This window comes from Geotrypetes seraphini, chromosome 2 (genome assembly GCF_902459505.1).
Source record: "Geotrypetes seraphini chromosome 2, aGeoSer1.1, whole genome shotgun sequence".
In the NCBI taxonomy this organism is placed as follows: Eukaryota; Metazoa; Chordata; class Amphibia; order Gymnophiona; family Dermophiidae; genus Geotrypetes; species Geotrypetes seraphini.
The window spans coordinates 179,706,072-179,725,263 of NC_047085.1; the positions used below are offsets into that span (position 1 = coordinate 179,706,072).

The following is a 19,192-nucleotide window of genomic DNA, read 5'->3' on the forward strand; positions in this document are numbered from 1 at the left end:
AAACACAGTAGGAATTGAAAGCGTGTCAGCACTTTGAAACTAGAAAGTAGAAGGGGAAAAAAAAAACCCCGGCAGATGGTTCAGACGCCGTTTGAAGGAAATAAAAGAGAAAAGTAGAGATGAAGTCCCGGCGCACTGCTTAACTTCAGGGGCTCAAACAATCGGGGCACATTTCTTTAAGTGGTGAAAGTGCAACCCCTGTGGTCTCCGCAAAATGTTTTCAAGGCAGACAAAGCCTTGCGGAATGGCCTCTTCTTCACCCAAAAGAAGGCTGGATAAATCTGCCTAAGTGCCACCCCAAAGAAAAGATGTTTCAAGAAAACGAGCCCACGCTTCCTGTTTGCAATTTCACACTTGAGAGTCACTTTCTCTCTCGGAGGAGATCACTTTTCACCTGTATTTTGACAGCGCAAAAACTCTGCTATAAAACCAGTGGTTTGGCAGTACTGGACCTTATTAATGCGAATTGAAATCGGCGATTTAGTACTCGATTTTCTTATGTGTTAGTGTATATATATATATATATATATATAATTACCGTGACTTTGGGCATAGGAAAAATTAAAAAAGTGATCCAGGTTAAAAAGCAACTAACTTAGATCTGACCCGAACGTGGGTAGAAACACAGCATTACTGCGATACATCGCATTTATTTTATAACTATGCATGTTCTCATTTGGTAAGCTTGGCAAAAGTTAAACATCTAATTTCCAAAACGCCATCTTTGACCCCCCCTCCCAAAATAATCAATTTGCTTATTCGAATTCAGTGAATAAATGGAGGAAATCACGTCGGAACATAATTCCGTGGGAAAATAAAAGGACTGAAAGAACAGCACCAAGATGACAGCAAAAATGCAAAAACTGCCTTGCGTTTTATTTATACGGGAACGAGAATAAATTTGTGTCCCCCCCCCCCCCTCCCAGTGTGAAGAAGAATTTGTAGGTTATCTGCACCAATGCTGACTCCTTCGTGCACATCCCCCAGAACTGGCAAAGGCCATCGCGCGCGGTAACGTGTACCTCCCGAGTAGATGTAGGAAAAGCTCAAAGGAGCCAAATGGCAGGGATACAAATGGTAACATCACGATTAAGAGAGAGAGAAAGAAAAGAACGAAAAAAAAGTGTGCATGCCGTTCATTTATTGGAGGGAATGAGAGAAAAGTGGCAACCGTCTGCAAGCAGTGCCGGAGAGGCAGGAACAGTTCAGTGGTACATCCTAGTGGTGGGTCCCTGCTATGTGTCTGTTTAAACTGTGTGGGTGTGAAGTTCCTCCCTCCTTGGCCAGCTGAGACTAAGCAAAAAAAAAAAAAAGGCAACTTGTAGCTGGAGTTCAGCACTCCTTCACTTCCACAGCGCTTTCTGCAGATAGAGAGGCAAGCGTGGAAAGCGCGAGGGGAGGGACCGTCCTGTAAACATCACAGCTCCAGCGCCTCTGCCAGAGGATTCAAACCCGCAGCGCACCGTCCACAAGTTAAAAAAAAAACAAAACCCAACACAAAAAGACCGGGGAGGAGGAAGTGGAAGCAGAGTCCAAAGGGCTGCCCTCGCTCCTCCCCCGCCTCCCGCACGCCCCGCCCCCTCCCCCCGCGCGCGCTGCCGAGGTTGGCCCAGGGGCAGGTTGCAGGGAGGGGAGCCTCGGCCCTAGCCCCGGAGCTCAGCCCGCCTGCAGACACCTTGCACTGGCCGCAGCTTTCCAGGGAGCATCCCGGCGCCTGCCCCTCCCTACACGAGCACCGGGGTTGGGAGAGGGAGAGCAAGAAATAGATGGGTGGGGGTGGGGGGGGGAAAGGAGGGAGGGGGCATATACATCAAACGCAACACGAGCAGCTTTTTCTTCCTGTTTGGAAAGCTGCGAGTTACATTCCGTGAAGCCGCTGCAAACAAATCCAATCCCCACTTGTTTGACTGTGTCATACATTTCAGGAAGGACGGGTGGGGTGGGGGGAATCGTAAATCACACCAAAAGCGCCCCCCCCCTCTCTTCCCTCCCCCCCCCAATAGTCCTAGTTGGATCGATTCACAGAGCTGAGAGATCAGGACTTATTCGTCACATGCAAAGCTATTATCAATAACCAACAGAGCACAGAGAGCTCTGCAGAAAGGAAGAAACAGCCTGACCAGTGTCACAAAAACTGATTACAACCTGCATTTAAAAAAAAAAGCAAGCAATTCTCTTCCTACCAAAGGAGAACAGGAAGTGACTACCAGCAGCCAGGAGAGCCTGCTAAGAAAGGAGCTGCAATAAGACAAAAGAGACAAGGGGGGGGGGGGGGAGAGGTGAAGGCAGACAAGTGCACAGGGTCGTGTGGTATTTCATAAGGAGGAAGAAGAAAATCCGTCGCAAGAAAGAGAAGAGCCGAAGGAAGTTGTCAAGCACACTACATGGAGATGAAAAGACATAAGGACAACTCGCAGACTGAACAGACCTAAAAAAAGACAAAAAAAAAAAAAAGTTTTTTTGTTGTTAACCGAAGCAAAAAAAAAAAAAGCCTGGAATGAGTGGGGAATATAAGAAAAAAAAAAACCGATCGGATGAGCTGCACCTTGAAATCCGGTAATGATACTAGGAAGAAGAAAACCAGGATTAAACATTAAAAAAACAAACAAACCCAAAACACCCCTAAAAAGATAACAGAAGCAAAGGAGAACATACAAGAAAGAGGAACATTTTATAAAAACCCCGAAGAGAAAAAGATAGCAGGTCAGAAAAAAAAGAAGAGAGGAGTGGGGGTGGGAGTGTGTGATCAGCGCACAGAAAACAAAAACATGACCTTTCCCAAAAAAAAGTGAAGCTGCCATCTGTTAAGAGAAGCCGTGTGTGCAGAGCGCGGTGTGTTTTGCAGCGGTGGCTCGGAGGGGAGACAGATAATTTGGCAGAGCGAAGCGGCTAATTGCTCGAGCCCGTCCCTGATTTCCATACCCAGCCTGTGTCCGCTGGCCCCGAGCCAATCCCCTCTCACCCCCCCTCACTCCCCCCCCCCCCTCCGCACCCTCCAGCCATTAATCGCAATGCATTATTCACAATCATAATTATACAGCGACATGCGCAATCCGCGCGCCGCCGCCGACACCAGCTAATTTCCGTAATTTTGCAACTCGACTATTTGTGAACAATTTTTTTTTTTTTTTTTTTTTCCTTTTTCCCATTTGCTGCTGATGTCTCTGCAAAAAAGCAGGATCGGCTCGCAGTTTTCAGCAGCATGTCTCGCCGAAAGCAAGCCAAACCGCAGCATCTCAAATCGGACGAGGAGCTGGCCCAGCCGCTTTGTGACAACGGTAAGGGTGCACTTTGGGAGGCTCCCGGGGTTTGTTTGGTTGTTTTTTTTTTTTTTTTTGGGGGGGGGGAGATTTCCCCCTCCCCTCCCCTCCCCTCCCCCCCTCCAGTTGTTGATGTTTGGTTGTGTTTGTGCCCTAGCCTGATGTGTGTGTACTGGGGCTGTTTGTGTGCTTGGGTCGGGAAGTGTTTGCTGCTGGACATTTTTTCTTCTCTCTTTTGTTTTGCTGTGGGCTGCCGAAATCTATCCCGGAAAGTTTTAGCAATTGCTTCTTTCTTAACTAACCCCCGAAGTTACTTAGAGCTTGCATTCTCTGCTAAAAAAAAAAACCACCACAAAAACCACCCCAAACAAAACAGGGTTTGAACATCCTCTGCAATCGGCGATAGATGGATTTTGGCTAGGAGGAGGATCAATAACCTTTCTTTTTTTTTTTTAATAACTTTTTTTTTCCCTGCCCTTGAAAGGAAAGAGGGATGGAGAGGTAGTGTGACAGAGGTAGGTGGAACCCCCCCCCCCCTTTTTTTTTACGGTTTCTGTGGTACTTTCCTGCTCTCGTTCAGAGAACCGAGGAGGAAGAAGTGGAGGAAGAGGCAGCAGCAACAACAGGGGGGGGGGGGGGGAAAGTTGCATGAAGAAGTTTCTTAGCCAGTAGCACCTCTCACAGGTTTGGCAGCAAACCCCGTGCTTGGAGGACTGAAGCCTCCGGAAACAAGTCTGCACCTTCCCCGAATCCGCCGGCACGGCCGAGCCACGACCCAGCCTCCGACTGAACCAGGGATTCGCTCACAAGTTCAAGCGGAGGTGACTAAACCCGCGAAGCCCGGGTGGGACGCGCTTTGGATTTCTTACTGGCGCTGTTTTGTTTTTGTTTGTTTTTTTTGGGGGGGAGGGGTGTGGGTAGGGGACTCGGGGTTGCTCTTGGCCGGGGTCACCGGTGCCTGGGGCTGTCTCGGCTTCCTCCTCCCCCCCCCCTGCTCCCGTGCCATCTTTGTTCCTCTGCCCTTTCCCCCCCTCCCTCCCTCCCTCCCCCGGTGCCCGGCTTTGCGCTCGGGGAGCTTCGCAGCTGCACGTCTCGCTTTCCGGGCCGCTCGCGCGCTCGTCTGCCACGCGGAAAAGTTGAGGCGAATCGAGTGGGGGCCTAGGAATGCGAGTGTCTGGCCGCGTTGTATTCTGTAAAAAAAAAAAAATCATACCGGGGGAGGCCGATTGCGAAGCAAACATTAGCCTGCCTGCCACAACTTCGGGGCTCTCTGCCAGCATGTGGGCAGCGCGCACGACTCGGGCACGAGTAAGGTTTTTTTTTTTGTTGTTGTTGTTCTTTAATTCGTTTTCTTTGCAAAGGTGTTTCTTCCTTAGCAGACAAATTAGGACCTCTGGCTTTTGCTTAGCCCAAGTGTTCCCACAGCAGATCCAAATGAAAGTTGGAGAGAGCAGCACGTGTGCAAGGCAATGCTCTGCTGTCTGCTTAGGGGCCCTGAACATTAGGACCGCAATAACAACCCCCACCCCACCCCCCCCAAACCTCCAACCGGTGCACGTTGAAAACGTCGGCCTGCTGGATTACAAAAACTTCTAGCCAGGGGATGGCTACTGAATAGAGTGAGGCAAAAAGATGAGCCGGAAAGCGACGTAAGAAAAGCCGCAGCTTGCCCGGGGCCTTTCTTTCTGCGAGGGGGGGGCGGGGGGAGAATGCTGAAAAGTTCTCAGCCCGGCCAAGAAGAGAACGACGTGGATATGGTTCAATGAAACCATGTCCCAAAAAAACAAAAACAACCCATAGAATTTCGTTTCAGCGATTCGGCACTTAACGAAATAAGACAACCTTCTTTTCAGCTGCTGGGGCAAAAAATAACGCTCAGAATTTAACAAGTTGGTTGGTGGGGCTGAGAACTTTTCAGCGCCTCTTCCTGTAGTTAATAATTATCCTCAGGCGTAGCCCTTCTGGTTTTGATAGGAAATCTATTGAAAATGAAGCGATCCGATTTTTTTTTTTTAATTATTATTTGGGCTGTGGAAAAATTACTGCCACAGAAAAAAAAAAATGACATGATGAGAAGCGCTTGGAAGTTGCAGACAGGGATAAGCTTAATCTGTATCACTGTTTAGGGTGTAAAATCACTCATTCGAAAAGTAGCCTGGACTTCCATTAGAGAAAATTGGTTAGAAAGAAAGTGGATTGGGAGAGGGGGGTGTTTAAAATAGTTTTCTGTGACTGTATGTTAGCTATGTAGCCATGTCACCCGAGATTAAGAAGTGGAGATATGCGAACAAAAAAGAAACCCTTTGCATATGGTGGGTAGATTAAGGGCAAAGAATCTTTTTGTCATGGAAATGATTTTTTGTTTACTTCATCACATAGAATTTCTCACACTTGGGTTGTTTTGTATTGCCCTCAATGACTACATGATCAAATGAATGGATTTATTTCTGCGGAATGAGAAAGACAGTCTTGCCATCAAAAGGGCTACATCGCATCCCAGTGAGGAATTTTAAAAGCGTTATTATTGTGGGCAATGAATAGCTCAAAAAAATCGGCTTTTTTTTTTACAGCAGCCCCTAAATGCAACAGTGTAAATACTGCTGAGCTTTGGGGGAACTATCTGCATTTTGATCTATATCCTTTTATGAAAAACATAGTTCAGCTGATAGTGTTGATAGAGTGAAAGTTGGGCCGTGCATTTTCACTTTCGTGCCAGAAATGTGGACAAAGCAAGATAGACGGGTTTAAAAAATGAACTAAAATATATATATATATATATTTTTTAAAAAGATATTTTAAGGACAGCTGGTGTACTAGGAGAAAGTTTATAAAATGTGAATCAATGAGCAGAATTTCTGGAAATGTGTATTCTTCACCCTGTGGTGTATTCTGAAATGTATATGTAAAGTACAGAAATCATTATGGGTCGGTGTATGTTTTTAATTACCCTTCTGAGCTGTAATCAAGAAGTTGCCTCATTTCCTTATTTTGTACCAAACTAGGAATAAATATCCCCTCCCCCTCAACCTGTCCCTACGACCGTAGTATTTTAAGGGCGGTTTAAGGCAAGAGAAATACCAAACGGTTGCAATCCATTCCTGTTGTTCCTATCTCATTCTAAAACTCGTTTCAAGCCTTAGGACTCTTGAATGTGATCAAAACTCTGTCAAACCAATTTAGATGGCCTGAAGCATTTGCATGGTTTATGTACATGGTAGGATAGAGAACGGAGGCTACAAGGAAGCAGTTTCTGGTGGAAGGAGTGATCCTCGTGCCATTTCACAAGCAAAGAAGGAAAAAAAAAAAAATGTACCCGGCTAATAGCAAAGCTTAAGAAGGAAAACTCGGTGGAAGGTGGTAGCGCATTCAGTGGCATGACCTTTTTTGTTGCACGTCACAGCTTCAGTCCTGAAAAGGCTTTTGAGGGGGGCTGCGTTTGGGGAGTTTTTCCAAATGTTACAACTGAACCTTTGAAGTCGCTTTGGGCCGTGATATCACGAAAAGGCTGCTCGATTCCCAGTCTCAGCCCGAGAGCCCGCGGAAAAGGGCGGGTTCCGCTAAATCACCACATTTGGAGCTATCCTTTATATCATTTCGAAATGCATTCGCAATTTATTCCGTGAAAAAAAAAAAAGTACAGTGACTATATTGTAAATCCGGGACAAATGCACAAGAAAAACCAAAATATGTGGGTTTGATCACTTTGATTTGATTTTGTTTTTGGTTCTATTCCAAAAGTTTACTTTAGGAGAAAGGCTTACAAGATGGTAATACTTCATTTTCTTTCTCTTTTTTTGTTCAGTAGCAGACTACTAATTAAACTCTATAGTGATTTCAAAATGATCGAAATAATTTAATAGACCATAGTTAGTCGTGGCAAGTGAGCGGTCTGTTTTGGAGAACCTTAAGTTCAGAGAGCTCTTTGGGTTCAGTCTTCAAGAGTACTATGGTGTTATTGGCCAGACTGTTACAAGCAGACCTGGCACGATTTTTGGGGGTGATTTAAATTCAAGGCTACATCCCACCCAGAAAAGCTTGCAACACGTTTGCTCTGTAGAAATCTCATACAAATGCTCTAAGCTCTGTTACTGATGCTGTAGTTTTAGATGTGCTACCCAGGATTTTCTTATCTGCTGGTAGGGATGTTCTGGTTGCAGTTCAATAAAAGTGGAAATTCATCGCGGTTCGTTTGAAGGGCGACTTATCTTTACTGAACTTAGACAACCTGTTTCCTGTAAGTGATTTTGCAACCCATCAATTTTGTTGCAAAATTGCAACAAACAGAAAGCAAACTGAAGTTCTACTTTTGGCGGCAGCAAACATTAACATATTCTTCTAGCTCAGACAGCTTTGCAGCGTAGTTCAAGTGGAATTAATGCGAGTATGTGTGTATACCCCCTTTAGCATTTAGAAATCACTGTGGATCTCTCAAGCTCCGAAATAATTAAAATACCAGTTCACGCTTTTTTTTTTTTTTTTTTTAATAGAGTGGGAAAAAAAGGTGACCTGATATACTGCGATGCAGAAGGGGTTCTTCTGAAATTTTAGCTCAGATTCTTGAAAAACAGCAACAGCTTAATTTCTCGGGAATTTTAAGAGGTGGCAATAAGCAGGAAAGGTAAAAGAGTTTGCAAATACACATTCAGGAGAAACTGTCACCAAGATCTCTTATTTTATAAGGCAAAATATATATATATATATTTTCACTGGCCGCACTAGTATTACCAATTATTTTTATATAAGGTTCTGTGGAGAAGATCTTCCTTAAGCCCAACAAAATTAAAGTTCTCTTGAATAAATCCACAGCTGCTAATTATTTTTTTTTTTAATTCCATTGTGACCTAAAATAGAATAAAAGTTAGGGATTAACAGCAGGAAATACTTAAAGCAAGTTGATTATTTGCTATGTGCAACTGTAGAGAGCTGGTGAAAAGTGGATCACATTTCAGCTGGTGCTGCTAATCTTGCCGAAGTCCTAAGAATGATCTTAAAGTGGCCATAAAGATAATTTCATCTGGGAAGCTTCTTTCTATATGTGAAGCAACAGATGGGTTTGACAGTGTAATTAATATATATATATATTTTTTTTCCTTTTAAGTTCATAATGAACAAAAAGTAAGTGATTTGATGTTTTCTTAGCATTTTCTTTGCCTCCCCAAAAGGTGAATTAACTACAGCATCAGAAACACGCAAGCAACCAGATGTGCATCAGTGAACCTTTTGAACAACGTATGAGGGGGGTGCTGGAAAGTTCTCAGCCCAACCAAGAAGAGAATGGCGTGGATATGGGTTCAGTCAGTGACCTGAAACAATGTCAAAAAAACATAGAATTTCCTTTCTACAAATAGGCCCTTAACTAAATATGATAACACTCTTTTTAGCTACAGTGGCAAAATAAAAAGAAGTTGCTTGGCTGGGCTAAGAACTTTTCAGCTTCCCCTCCTAGTATCTGTACTAGAAATCTTTTTTTTTTTTTTGGGGGGGGGGGCAACTATGCAAGGATAACTATAGATTTATCTCTTAGTCAGGACTGAGTCACTGCTGCTGATATAAAAAGTGCTTTGAAATAACAATAAATAGCTAGGTTCTGACACATTTCATGGAACATGAAATGTGTAAAAATCATTTTCACTAGGTGCCTTAATGCTTATTGTGGTAGCGGCTTATTTTCTTTTGAAATATTATTTAGCTTAGCTGCAACACTATGTATCTTTGGCAGTCACCTTTTTTTTAGCATGTTGAATAACCTTACTTACTTTTTTTAAGGCATTATAATTCTAGATGTTTCTATTTTAGATTGGTAATAGAGGGAGAAATTAAATACGAGGGGCCATTGAAAAGTTCTCAGCCCAACCAACAAAGTTGAGGCAGTCTCCATCGAGGGCTATACCGAGTCCAGTGATTTCCCACTTTTTTCATTCTGTATTTTTCCGACAGAATGAAAAAAAGTGGAAAATCACTAGAATAAGTGTATAGCCTTCGAAGGAGACTGTCCCAACTTTGTTGGTCAAGCTGAGAACTTTTCAGCGGCATCTCCTATATTGTGTAAGACCTAAAGATATCCTTCTGTATTGCCTGTGAGGGGGTGCCGAAAAGTTCTCAGCCCAGCAAAAAGAGAATAATGTGGATATGGTTCATTGCTGAAACATATCATTTTGTTTCTGCAAATCGGCAATTAACAAAATATGATAACACTCTTTGCAGTTACAAAGTGGCATTATAATGCTCAGAATTTAAGAAGTTGGTTGGTTGGGCTGAGAACTTTTCAGCAATCTAGGTGACAGATCAGATAAGGAGGAAAATGTAATGACATTTGGAAAATGCATTTACCTGAATAGACTAGTAGAGCACAGGTAATTCTGGTTTTTTTTTTATAATTGGATGTGGTTATATATGGATATGGGTGTTTTTATTTTTTTTTTAAATTTAACTTTTATAGAACTGATCACATGTAAATACAGTGTGATAATCACAATTACCAACAAACATAACAAAATATCATACACAAAATAATTATAATTGAATTTCATCCACAAGAAAAGGAAATTTTGAGTCCAAGAAAGGGAATAATGAAAATAAGTTAAGAAAAAGTGGAATTTGTGTTTGTTGATGTTGATTGTGTGTATCTGTGTCTAGGTATGTGCGTTTTCTTGCAGTGATTTTTATAGTATCAAAAACATGTCTGATGATAGAAAAAAAAAAAAAGTTATATGATATACAAATCTTTTTTGCAATGACCATTATGTTTGTATCTTTCAGTCAAAGCGCATACATGTTGCACATAGACACACACACAAGATCAGATTGGGAGGAAATCCTTTCTAATTTTGGCCTTCTATAGCATGCATGTGTGTGGGAGGGTTCGGTTTTGTTTTTTTGATTTGTTTGGGGTTGGGTGTTGTTGGTGTGCAGAGCCTTAGGGGTTGGGGTTGGCTGTGCCGAGCCTTAGGGAGTCTTTTTTTTTTTTTTTTTTTTTGCCTTGGTGTCAGTGAAAAGGTGGGAAGTGCACAGAGTGCCAACAAGCTTCCGATGGACTCTCCCCCAGGGTGGGTTGTTAGAAGTGCTTTGACAAGGCTTGCTGATTTAACCTTTGCCTATTTTGCCCTGCCAGGGGTGGCCACAAGATGTCAAGCTCATAATACAATTAGTACATCTGTGCAGTTGACCTTGGCAGCAGGGCTTACTGCTGTTCTATTAAGTGTTAACATGAGATCCAAGTGTTAAGTAGAGATCCCTGTGAGTTTGGTACATGCCCAGCTGCTTATCAAATGCCGGGCTAGATCAGCCCATGTTTACAGTTTTTAAGGAGGCCAGAGGATGTCTTTTTTGTTGTTGTTGTCATACATGGAATCTCAATTCAATTAATCCCAGTAGTGCAAAGATGCACTCTTACATGGCATCAAAGCAACCTTAATGGCACTCCTATTTTTCCAAGGCTACTTTCCAACAACAAATATTTATTTATTCATTTATTAGGATTTATTTACTGGCTTTTCAGCAAGTGACTTTTGGTAATTCTGTTTTATAAAATCTGTTGTAATTAACATGGACAGAGTTCCAAAATATAGGTTTCCCTGGTAGATGTCCACCACAGAGACAGCTATTACAGGTGCCCTGCAAACATTCAGCACCCAGGGCAGGATATTTACGCTGATAGAATTCCTATGAGTGAAAGAGCATTTACTTTGCCAGCCCACGGTAGAAAGCACTACTGCAGCTTTGTAAAAGGAGCCCTTCGTTAAAGCTTTTTTTTTTTTTTTGTTCCAGCTAAAGCTTTTGAATGCCTCACTTTGCTCTATTTTCCTGCCTATAGCAGTTGTTCTTAGTTGGGAAGGTTTTTGCTATAGTCATTTCCTCTGTAAAAGAAAATCTGGAGTGTGGCAGATACTATATCCAGTTTGTAGACATTTTGTTGCAGAAATATTTTGTCTTTTTGTAATGTCTGTACTCCATAGAGCAGCTTGCTTTGAGTCCAAAGGACACCAATTAGAAATTTTTGCTGGAGGTCAAACATCAATTACGAACTGAATCTTTTTTATTTTCAGGAGTTACTGGTGTGAATATAGTGAAAAAGGTATGTAAAGCTATGAAGTGCATTTTATTGTGAAATTGATGCGCAAGCTGGTGTAGGATGAAGTCCTTGCCCGCCTGATTCCCTATGCATTTGTTTCCCATAGACCAGGGGTGCACAACTTCGGCCCTCACTAGGCCAGGTTTTCAGGATTTCCCAAATGATTATGCATGAGATCAATATGCATACAGTGGAAGCAGAGAAATCCTGAAAACCCGACTGGATTCGGCCCTCAAGGGCCGTTGTTGTACACCCCTGCCATAGACACAGGATGGGAAGGAGAGCCTTTTTGAATCAGGCCCAAAATCTTAAAGGACCAGAGGCACTGAGGCTTTCATTTCCGGCTTTAAATGGAAACCTGCGCTGTTTTAAAAATCCGTATAGCGGTCACATGACGCTATAGCACTAAATGAGCACAGGCGAGCTTGGTTCTGGATTCTGCACCCTCCTTCAACTGTTTTATAAGTGACCCCCTCTTTATTTAAAAATCTGTGTAACAGAAAAGAGCCACATGGAAGGGAGAGCAGATCCAGGAATCTTCTCATGGCCCACACACCACAGCTCAGGTAGCTCCTTGCATTTCTAGTTCATTGATCCAAGATGATGCAAGTTTCCTTGGCATACTGTCTCCCGCTCTTTCCCCCTCTCTCTTCTCTTTGAGCATATCTATCTTGAATGTGACATATATGCACCTGGCAGTGAAATACACGTCACAAACATAGCCAGGCCTTGGTGAGTATGGGCGGATGCTGGGAAGAGGCATCCTCCCCTACTTCTGTGCGTCAGGCAGTCAAGACATGATGCTTGCAGTCCAGCTGGAGGTATCATTGTTAGGTGCAGTCAGCATCCCAGCCATGCTGTGCCAGGACAACAGAAAGATACCAGCCCTAGAAAGAGCATTTGCAAGGGTGCCACAGGTGGTTCCTACTTAACTAGTTCCATAGGCCTCTGAAAGAGATCACATTAAAGCATGCCAGATCCATGGCTGCTTCTACATAGCACGAGTGCCCTCCACTGCTCAGTCCTAGGTTGACAGCTTTTGTGGGCTAAGGGGGGAAAAGGAAGAATTGAAAAAAAAAGGACAATTTTTTTTTTTTTTTCCCCCATTGAGTCTGGAATTTCTTCTACATTGCTGAACCCAGTGGGGGACTCTATTTGTCTCCTCCTGTTTCACAGCGTGGGCTCCGTATGTGATAATTCATCTTCCTTTATGGGATTCAATGCTATCATAAAGAGTTAAAAAGAATTAATTTGCAAGGAAACAAATGTCTTCTAACAACTTAAGGAAACTTGCAAATGTAGGCGGGGTTTGGAGATTTAGCAGAACTGGAGTGAAACTTGTGCTGCAGCTGTGGCTCTGAGTCTTTCAAACCTTGCTTGCTCGAGTAAGAAAGCCTGGTATTCCTTCCGCTGGGCAGACACGGGCACTTTTCTGCTGCCTCTTTATTTTCAGTTACAGACTTTATGCCATTCGGAACCAGCAAAATTAAATATTAATCCATAGCAGATTATGAAATCCTCCAGTCCTGGCCCGTATGTCCCCTTGGGCTCAGTGAGACATTAACTTGACTGGCCACTTGAGCAGGGAAGAAATCAACATTCAGCAACAGGGTCAAAATTCCATCCATATTGGCAGGGGTAAATGCTGTGCAGAAACAGGGGGAGAGGGCACCCGTCAAATGCATGGGTCCACTGTGCACCTACCAACTTTACATTCATATTACCCTTGAAAAGCAGTATGTGCTCAACAGAAATTCTCTAGCTCAATGTTTCTCAACTCAGTCCTGGAGTATCCCCTTGTCAGTCAGGTTTTCAGGATATTCAAATGAATATGCATACACCTGATTTGCATGCACAGCTTCCACTGTATGCAGATTTCTTTCATGCATATTCATTGTGGATATCCTGAAAGCCTGACTGGCAAAGGGGTACTCCAGGACCGAGTTGAGAAACACTGCTCTAGCTCATGCCAAGTGACATTTATTTTAAAATATCTAGATTGCACAGCTCCATGGCATACAAGTAGAATAGCTTTAAGGAAGTTGCTCTGGTCTGGCCCTAGTCTTGTTAAAGCAATCATAAAAGAGGATTTATAACTTCCAGCTTGTCGCAGAAATGTGTAGAATCTGAATTCAAAAATTAAGGACATTGCCTCAAAAGATACAAGTATAAGCATTTTTACAGGCATAGATAGATAGGTTAACCTGAAGTATGCTTTTCTAAGAAAATGCTCTTTGCAAGATTAGTATATCACTGAAAAAGTCCCATGCTAGCAGCTAAGGCAGAGTCTAAAATTGTGGAGAAATGGGACAGAGTGCCACATAGGTCTTTCCTCCTTTTCAGTATCTGACACGGCATTTTCCTGACAAGTAATCTGGTTAATAAACAAAATGGCAGATTCAGCTCAGGACAAGAGTAGAAAAACATGAATTGGGGTTCATTGATCTGAAAGGTTTGCACCGCTTTGGCCCTGGTGCGCAGATGGCAGTGGCTTTAACAAGGAAACCCTCCCATTATGCTCAGTGTGGGAAAGACTGGCACAGTTTGTGCACTAGAGCAAAACTTCTCTAAAGGAATTATGCATCGCAAAGGGATGCATCTTTCATTCTTTCACTCCGTTGAATTTCTCCCACTTGAGATTAGAATGAAGAACAGTGACCCTGTTGCAAAATTTTACTTTCAAACCCTGGTGCAACCTTACCCATGGCTGACCCTGGCCCAGATCTGCAATCGCTTTGCACTAGAGAGTTGCGCAGGGACAGAAATCCCACCCGTCCCCGCCAAAATCCCACTCATCCCCACCTGTCCCTGTGAGGAATCCCACTCGTCCCCACCCGTCCCCGCAAGGAATCCCCTCCGTCCCCGCACATCCCTATAAACTTCAGAAATAGTTATTTCATTTAATTATGCTACTGAATTAAAGGCTCTGGTAGAGACCCATTTACAAATAAGCAAAGAGACTTTATTAATTTTGGAAATATTAATTGGGAAGAATACATACTTTGTAAATGGGTTTCTACCAGAGCCTCTAATATAAATATAAATACTCAGCAGATGAGAACCCCCAAGCTGTCAGCTGAGGACTTCCTTTGCAGTTGGCCGGGGGTCCCTTTTGCCAAGCTTGGCAGGCAGCAGTAGCGTCCCTGAGTCACAGATGCTGGCACCTTAGTGGCTCATGGATGTTGCCAGCGACTGCTGTGCTTGGTGGAGAGGAGTTCTGGCCGTCTCTAGAGGAGGTCCTCTGCTGGCAGTGCTTGGGGATCCTCACCAGTCACAGCAAGGGTCAGGAAGTACTTCAACACTGTAGAAATAAAACCAGAAATGCATTTCCTTTTCTTTTGAACACAATACAAAGATATCTGCTATATACATTTCCCAAAGCTAACATATTTTAGTCAATAAATTCCGTTTTTTATCTTTGTTGTCTGGAGACTTATTTTTCCATAAAGTTGGTCCCAGTTTCTTTTTTCCGCTTTCCCATCTTCTGTAAATTGTTCGGTGACAGGTCAAAAGCGCGCAGACAACTCAGCGCTAAGACAATGGCGCTCACAGACAATTGCGCTAAAGACAATTGCGCGCCACGATATCTCTGCGCAAGACAATCGATTGTCTTGCGCGCAATTGTCTATGAACCAAATTCTTCTGTTGCTGTCCATTGGTTCCTCCTACCATGGTCCAGCATTTATCCCTTTCTCATCTTTCATGCCTGCCCACCAGCCCCATGCCCAACATTTCTCCTTCTATCACCCCTCTCCAGCACCATGCCACATCTCTCCCTCCATTCCCTTCACCACTATGTCCAACATTCCTCCTTCTTGCATCCATTTCAATCTGTCCCACTGTTCCCTTTCCACCACAATATTTCTCCCTCTCATCTGTACCTCACTCCCTCCCTGTGACCAAAAATTCTTCTTTCTTCCATTCCATTCCCTCCCTTCCTTCCTCTCTCCCAAGTTCATGCCTTCTGTGTCCAAAAACGCATTCCCTCCCCCCTTTTGTGTTCCACGTTTGCCTCCCAGCCCTCATCTGCAAGCAAATTGCCAGCAACTTTCTCAGCCAAATGGAGCTCGAGCTGCAAGGCTCGTCTTCTATTTCCTGCCTCAGCACACATAGCCGACCGGAAGTCTTCCCCGATGTCAGCGCTGACGTCGGAGGGAGGGAGGGCTTTGCTTACAGCGCTGACATCAGGGAAGACTTCCGGTCGGCTATGTGTGCTGCAGCAGGGTAGGTAGGAAAAAGAAGACGAGCCTCGCGGCTCGAGTTGTATCGAACCCCACAGGATCCCCGCGATCCTAGGAGGCGTTCCCACGGGATTCCTGCAACTCTAGGGGGCATCCCCATGGATCCCCGCAACCCGAAGGGGGAACCCGCGGGTCCAGCGGGATTTCCGTCGTCCCCATTCCCCTGCAGCTCTCTACTTTGCACATCTGATTGTCAGAACCAGCACAGGACAGTGTGGAGCTGCAATGCAGTATCCCTGCAGTCAGCAAAGCCATTTGCACCACGTGCCACATAGTAGCTTGATGTGTGGCCCTTGGTGTGGCTCCAGAACGGGTCTGCTCTAAGGGTACTTGAGGACCTCCAATATTGAGAAAGCTCCTTTACTTTGTCCACTGGGTTGAGTCCAGCACTTCCAACCATTTTTATGGTAGTTCCTGTGGTTATAAACAGGACTGCAACCACTATCACCACCCAGCCACACCTGCCAGAAAGAAAATGTGAATGGATCGACATTACAACTACAAAATAATTTCCAAGCTAGTGGGCTTCTGTGTCTGGGTTCATCTGTTTTTGACACACACCCTTCTTTTTCTTCAGGATGTTACTTGATCCACGCTCACACAGTTTGATGGCCTATCAGTGCTTCTCAGTGGATCAACAGGCCCTGGAACCAAGCAATCTGGGAGGGTGGAGGCAAAGCCACTAAAGTCCCCGGGATGTAAATTTATTTATTTATTCAATTTTCTATACTAGACATGGGCAACTCCGGTCCTCAAGGACCGGAATCTAATCGGGTTTTCAGGATTTCCCCAATGAATATGCATGATATCTATTTGCATGCACTGCTTTCAATACATAATCATTGGGGAAATCCTGAAAACCCGATTGGATTCTGGCCCTCGAGGACCAGAGTTGCCCATGTACCATTCTCTCAGGGAAGCTCAAAACAGTTTAATTAATTTATTCAGGCTCAAGCATTTTTCCCTGTCTGTTGAGCTTACAATCTATTTAATATAATTGGGGTAATGGGGGGATAAAGTGACTTGCCCAGGGTCACAAGAAGCAGTGTGGGTTTGAACCCATAACCTTAGGGTTCTGCAGCTGGAGCTTTAACCGCTGTGCCACACTCTTCTCTTTACAGTAATTGACAGGAGTCTGTGAATGAGTTTCAAATGCCCTGTCCTGGCAAATGGGCAATGTTTGTGGATTGAAGTTGTGACAGAGCTTAAATGCAGTGAATTAACCTTGAGTTTTTTGTTGTTGTTGGTTTGTTGTTTTTTTTTTTTTGGGGGGGGGGGAGATTGAACTGAGTTCTCCATGGAAAAGGTTAGAATATATTTTCATCAGTAAGGAAAAAAAAATCTTGGTGTGTTATTTTGTAGTGAGTCACAGCAAAAACTGAAAATAGCCAAGGGAAAGGTTGCCAGCTGTACTGATTTTTTTTTTTATCACTTTGCAGAAAACTGCTGCATTGCTAAACTCAGTTTTTTATTCTCTGCTTGCAAGTTCTTGTTAGTTTTGAGGGTAAATAGATAAGAATAATTCCATTGCCAAACACAGCTGTCTCTCTTTCATTAATTAAGTTGTGTTTTTGTTTTTTAAAAAATCTGTATTTTGTAAAGATGGCATGACAGGGTTTCAGTGTTTTGTGGTGATTTTGTTTAGGAAAATGTTTGTAATCTTCAAAACTAAGTAATCTAGACACCATAAGGTGTGCATCCTGGCTTTAGAATAATTTTACTGATGGTGAAATTACTAAGGAAGACATTTCATTCTCTAAAAATTAAAAAATCTAATTCTTATTATACATGAACTATTCCACGAAATGTCATATGAGTATGGTGGCCTGCAAGGTTTGTTTTTGTTTTTTGCGAGGGTGGTAGATTTAGAATCTGAGTTTTGAAACATTTATGAAAACAAAACATAAAGAGTTAATTAGATTCATGTAGTATTGTATAATCACACTTGTTCTAGATACTGATATTCTGGCTATAGTAGAATTTTCCATATAAATTTGTAAAAAAAATAAAATATATATATATAAAATCATCCAGCTTGTACTGGAACAACCACAATGTGAATTCAGTGGCCTCATTCTGGTTCTTCACAAAGGTCTAGGTTAAGGCTATGTGTAGTGGGTGAATTTATTTCTGTAAGAACTCATGATTGCCTTTTCTAAATCCTTCAGTAAAAGGAAAAAAAGAAAGAAGCACTCAACTAGTCACTGCTGAGACAACTCCTAAAATAATACCCCACTTTCAGTGCTTAGTAGATGCTGAAATTGCCAAATTAAACCTGAGATTTGGAGGGCACTGGGTCTCCCCTGAAATACCTGGTTTATTCTCATCCTCAAGCAAAATTAATTCATAGAAGGTGTGCGTGCTGCTTTACATGTATATAGATTTCATTCTTATATATCATCTGGGTGCATTTGTACATAAGCATATGTGCCTGCATAACATATGATCTCACTCTTCCACATGCCTGGGTTTAGGTTCCCCCCCCCTCCTTTTTTTTTTTGTGGCTTTGCAGACTTTTGCCGTCTAGGCACTAAAAAGCTTTATTTGCAGAACAAACATTTGTCAGCATAGTTTGAAAGAGTATGGGCAATGGTTAAAGCTACAGCTTTAACACCCTGAGGTTGTGGGTTCAAACCCACACTGCTCCTTGTGACCCTGGGCAAGTCACTTAATCCCCCCGTTGCCCCAGGTACATTAGATAGATTGTAAGCCCACCAGGCTAAACAGGGAAAAATGCTTGAGTACCTGAATAAAGTCATGTAAACCGTTCTGAGCTCTCCTGGGAGAATGGTATAGAAAATTGAATAAATAAATAATAATGATTTCCTGTCATCTGACACCATTTTGCTTCACCAGTTCTGACTGGATTTGAATGTGCAGACCAACAATATCTGTTATCAAACTATGCTTTAAAATGTTCTCTTGACATAGGAGATGTATTTTTTACACGTGGGGCACAGAAATCCAGCTTGGGGAATGGAAATAGTGCACATTTTGCATTATCATCGAAAGTGAAGTGAAAATTGTATGTACAGGCCAGCAGCTCCACATTCTTGCAGTATTCAGCACTTTGGAAGTAATTTTGCAAATGGATAGTAAAGTGCAAAGTTCCATGGGTGTCTATTTTAAGCAACATAGGCACATACGAGTATGTACTGTTATATATACCCTATCAAAACCAGTCCCTAGAGCACATAAAAGCCCACATACAAATGTACACCTACTGTGAAAACAAAGTGCAGATGTACTTGTACTCTACAGGTGTGCACATGTGTTTTTATAAAATACGCATACATATTTTAACTCCGCCTCCATGCCACCTATATTGTGTCTTCTAGAACACCTGTGAGCAAATTACGTGACAATCAATTTACACTTTCTATGCATCTATTTTTAACTTGCATAAAAACCTTTTTGTCTGAGTGAAAATCAGGCTCTACATGTGGAAAGTTCTTTATAAAATGAACCCCTTCCTCACACTCAGAAAACAAGCTATTTGCAGTACAGAGCAAGCGTGTATTTTCACCATTATGCACAGTAAGATACGCAGACTCTGAGCTTCCGTATTATGGCGCTTGAAATCTACCCAGTACCTGATTGTAAAAACCGCTTAGATAACC

At 42.9% G+C, this 19,192-nt stretch overlaps 1 protein-coding gene across 4 annotated transcripts in view; it reads left to right on the top strand.

Moving 5' to 3' along the window:
• The first annotated feature begins 1,858 nt into the window (after positions 1-1,858).
• Positions 1,859-19,192, top strand: part of SALL3 (spalt like transcription factor 3) — a 79,198-nt gene continuing 61,864 nt past the window's right edge. For 2 of the 4 annotated variants that reach the window (XM_033934417.1, XM_033934418.1), the window contains exon 1: positions 1,859-3,278. In XM_033934417.1, coding sequence (XP_033790308.1) covers positions 3,203-3,278 — 76 coding nt within the window. In that variant the 5' untranslated portion in view covers positions 1,859-3,202. Of the gene's footprint in view, positions 3,279-4,634; positions 4,910-11,305; positions 11,335-19,192 lie in introns of those variants that run through there. The other 2 variants (XM_033934416.1, XM_033934415.1) reach the window with 2 other exon arrangements.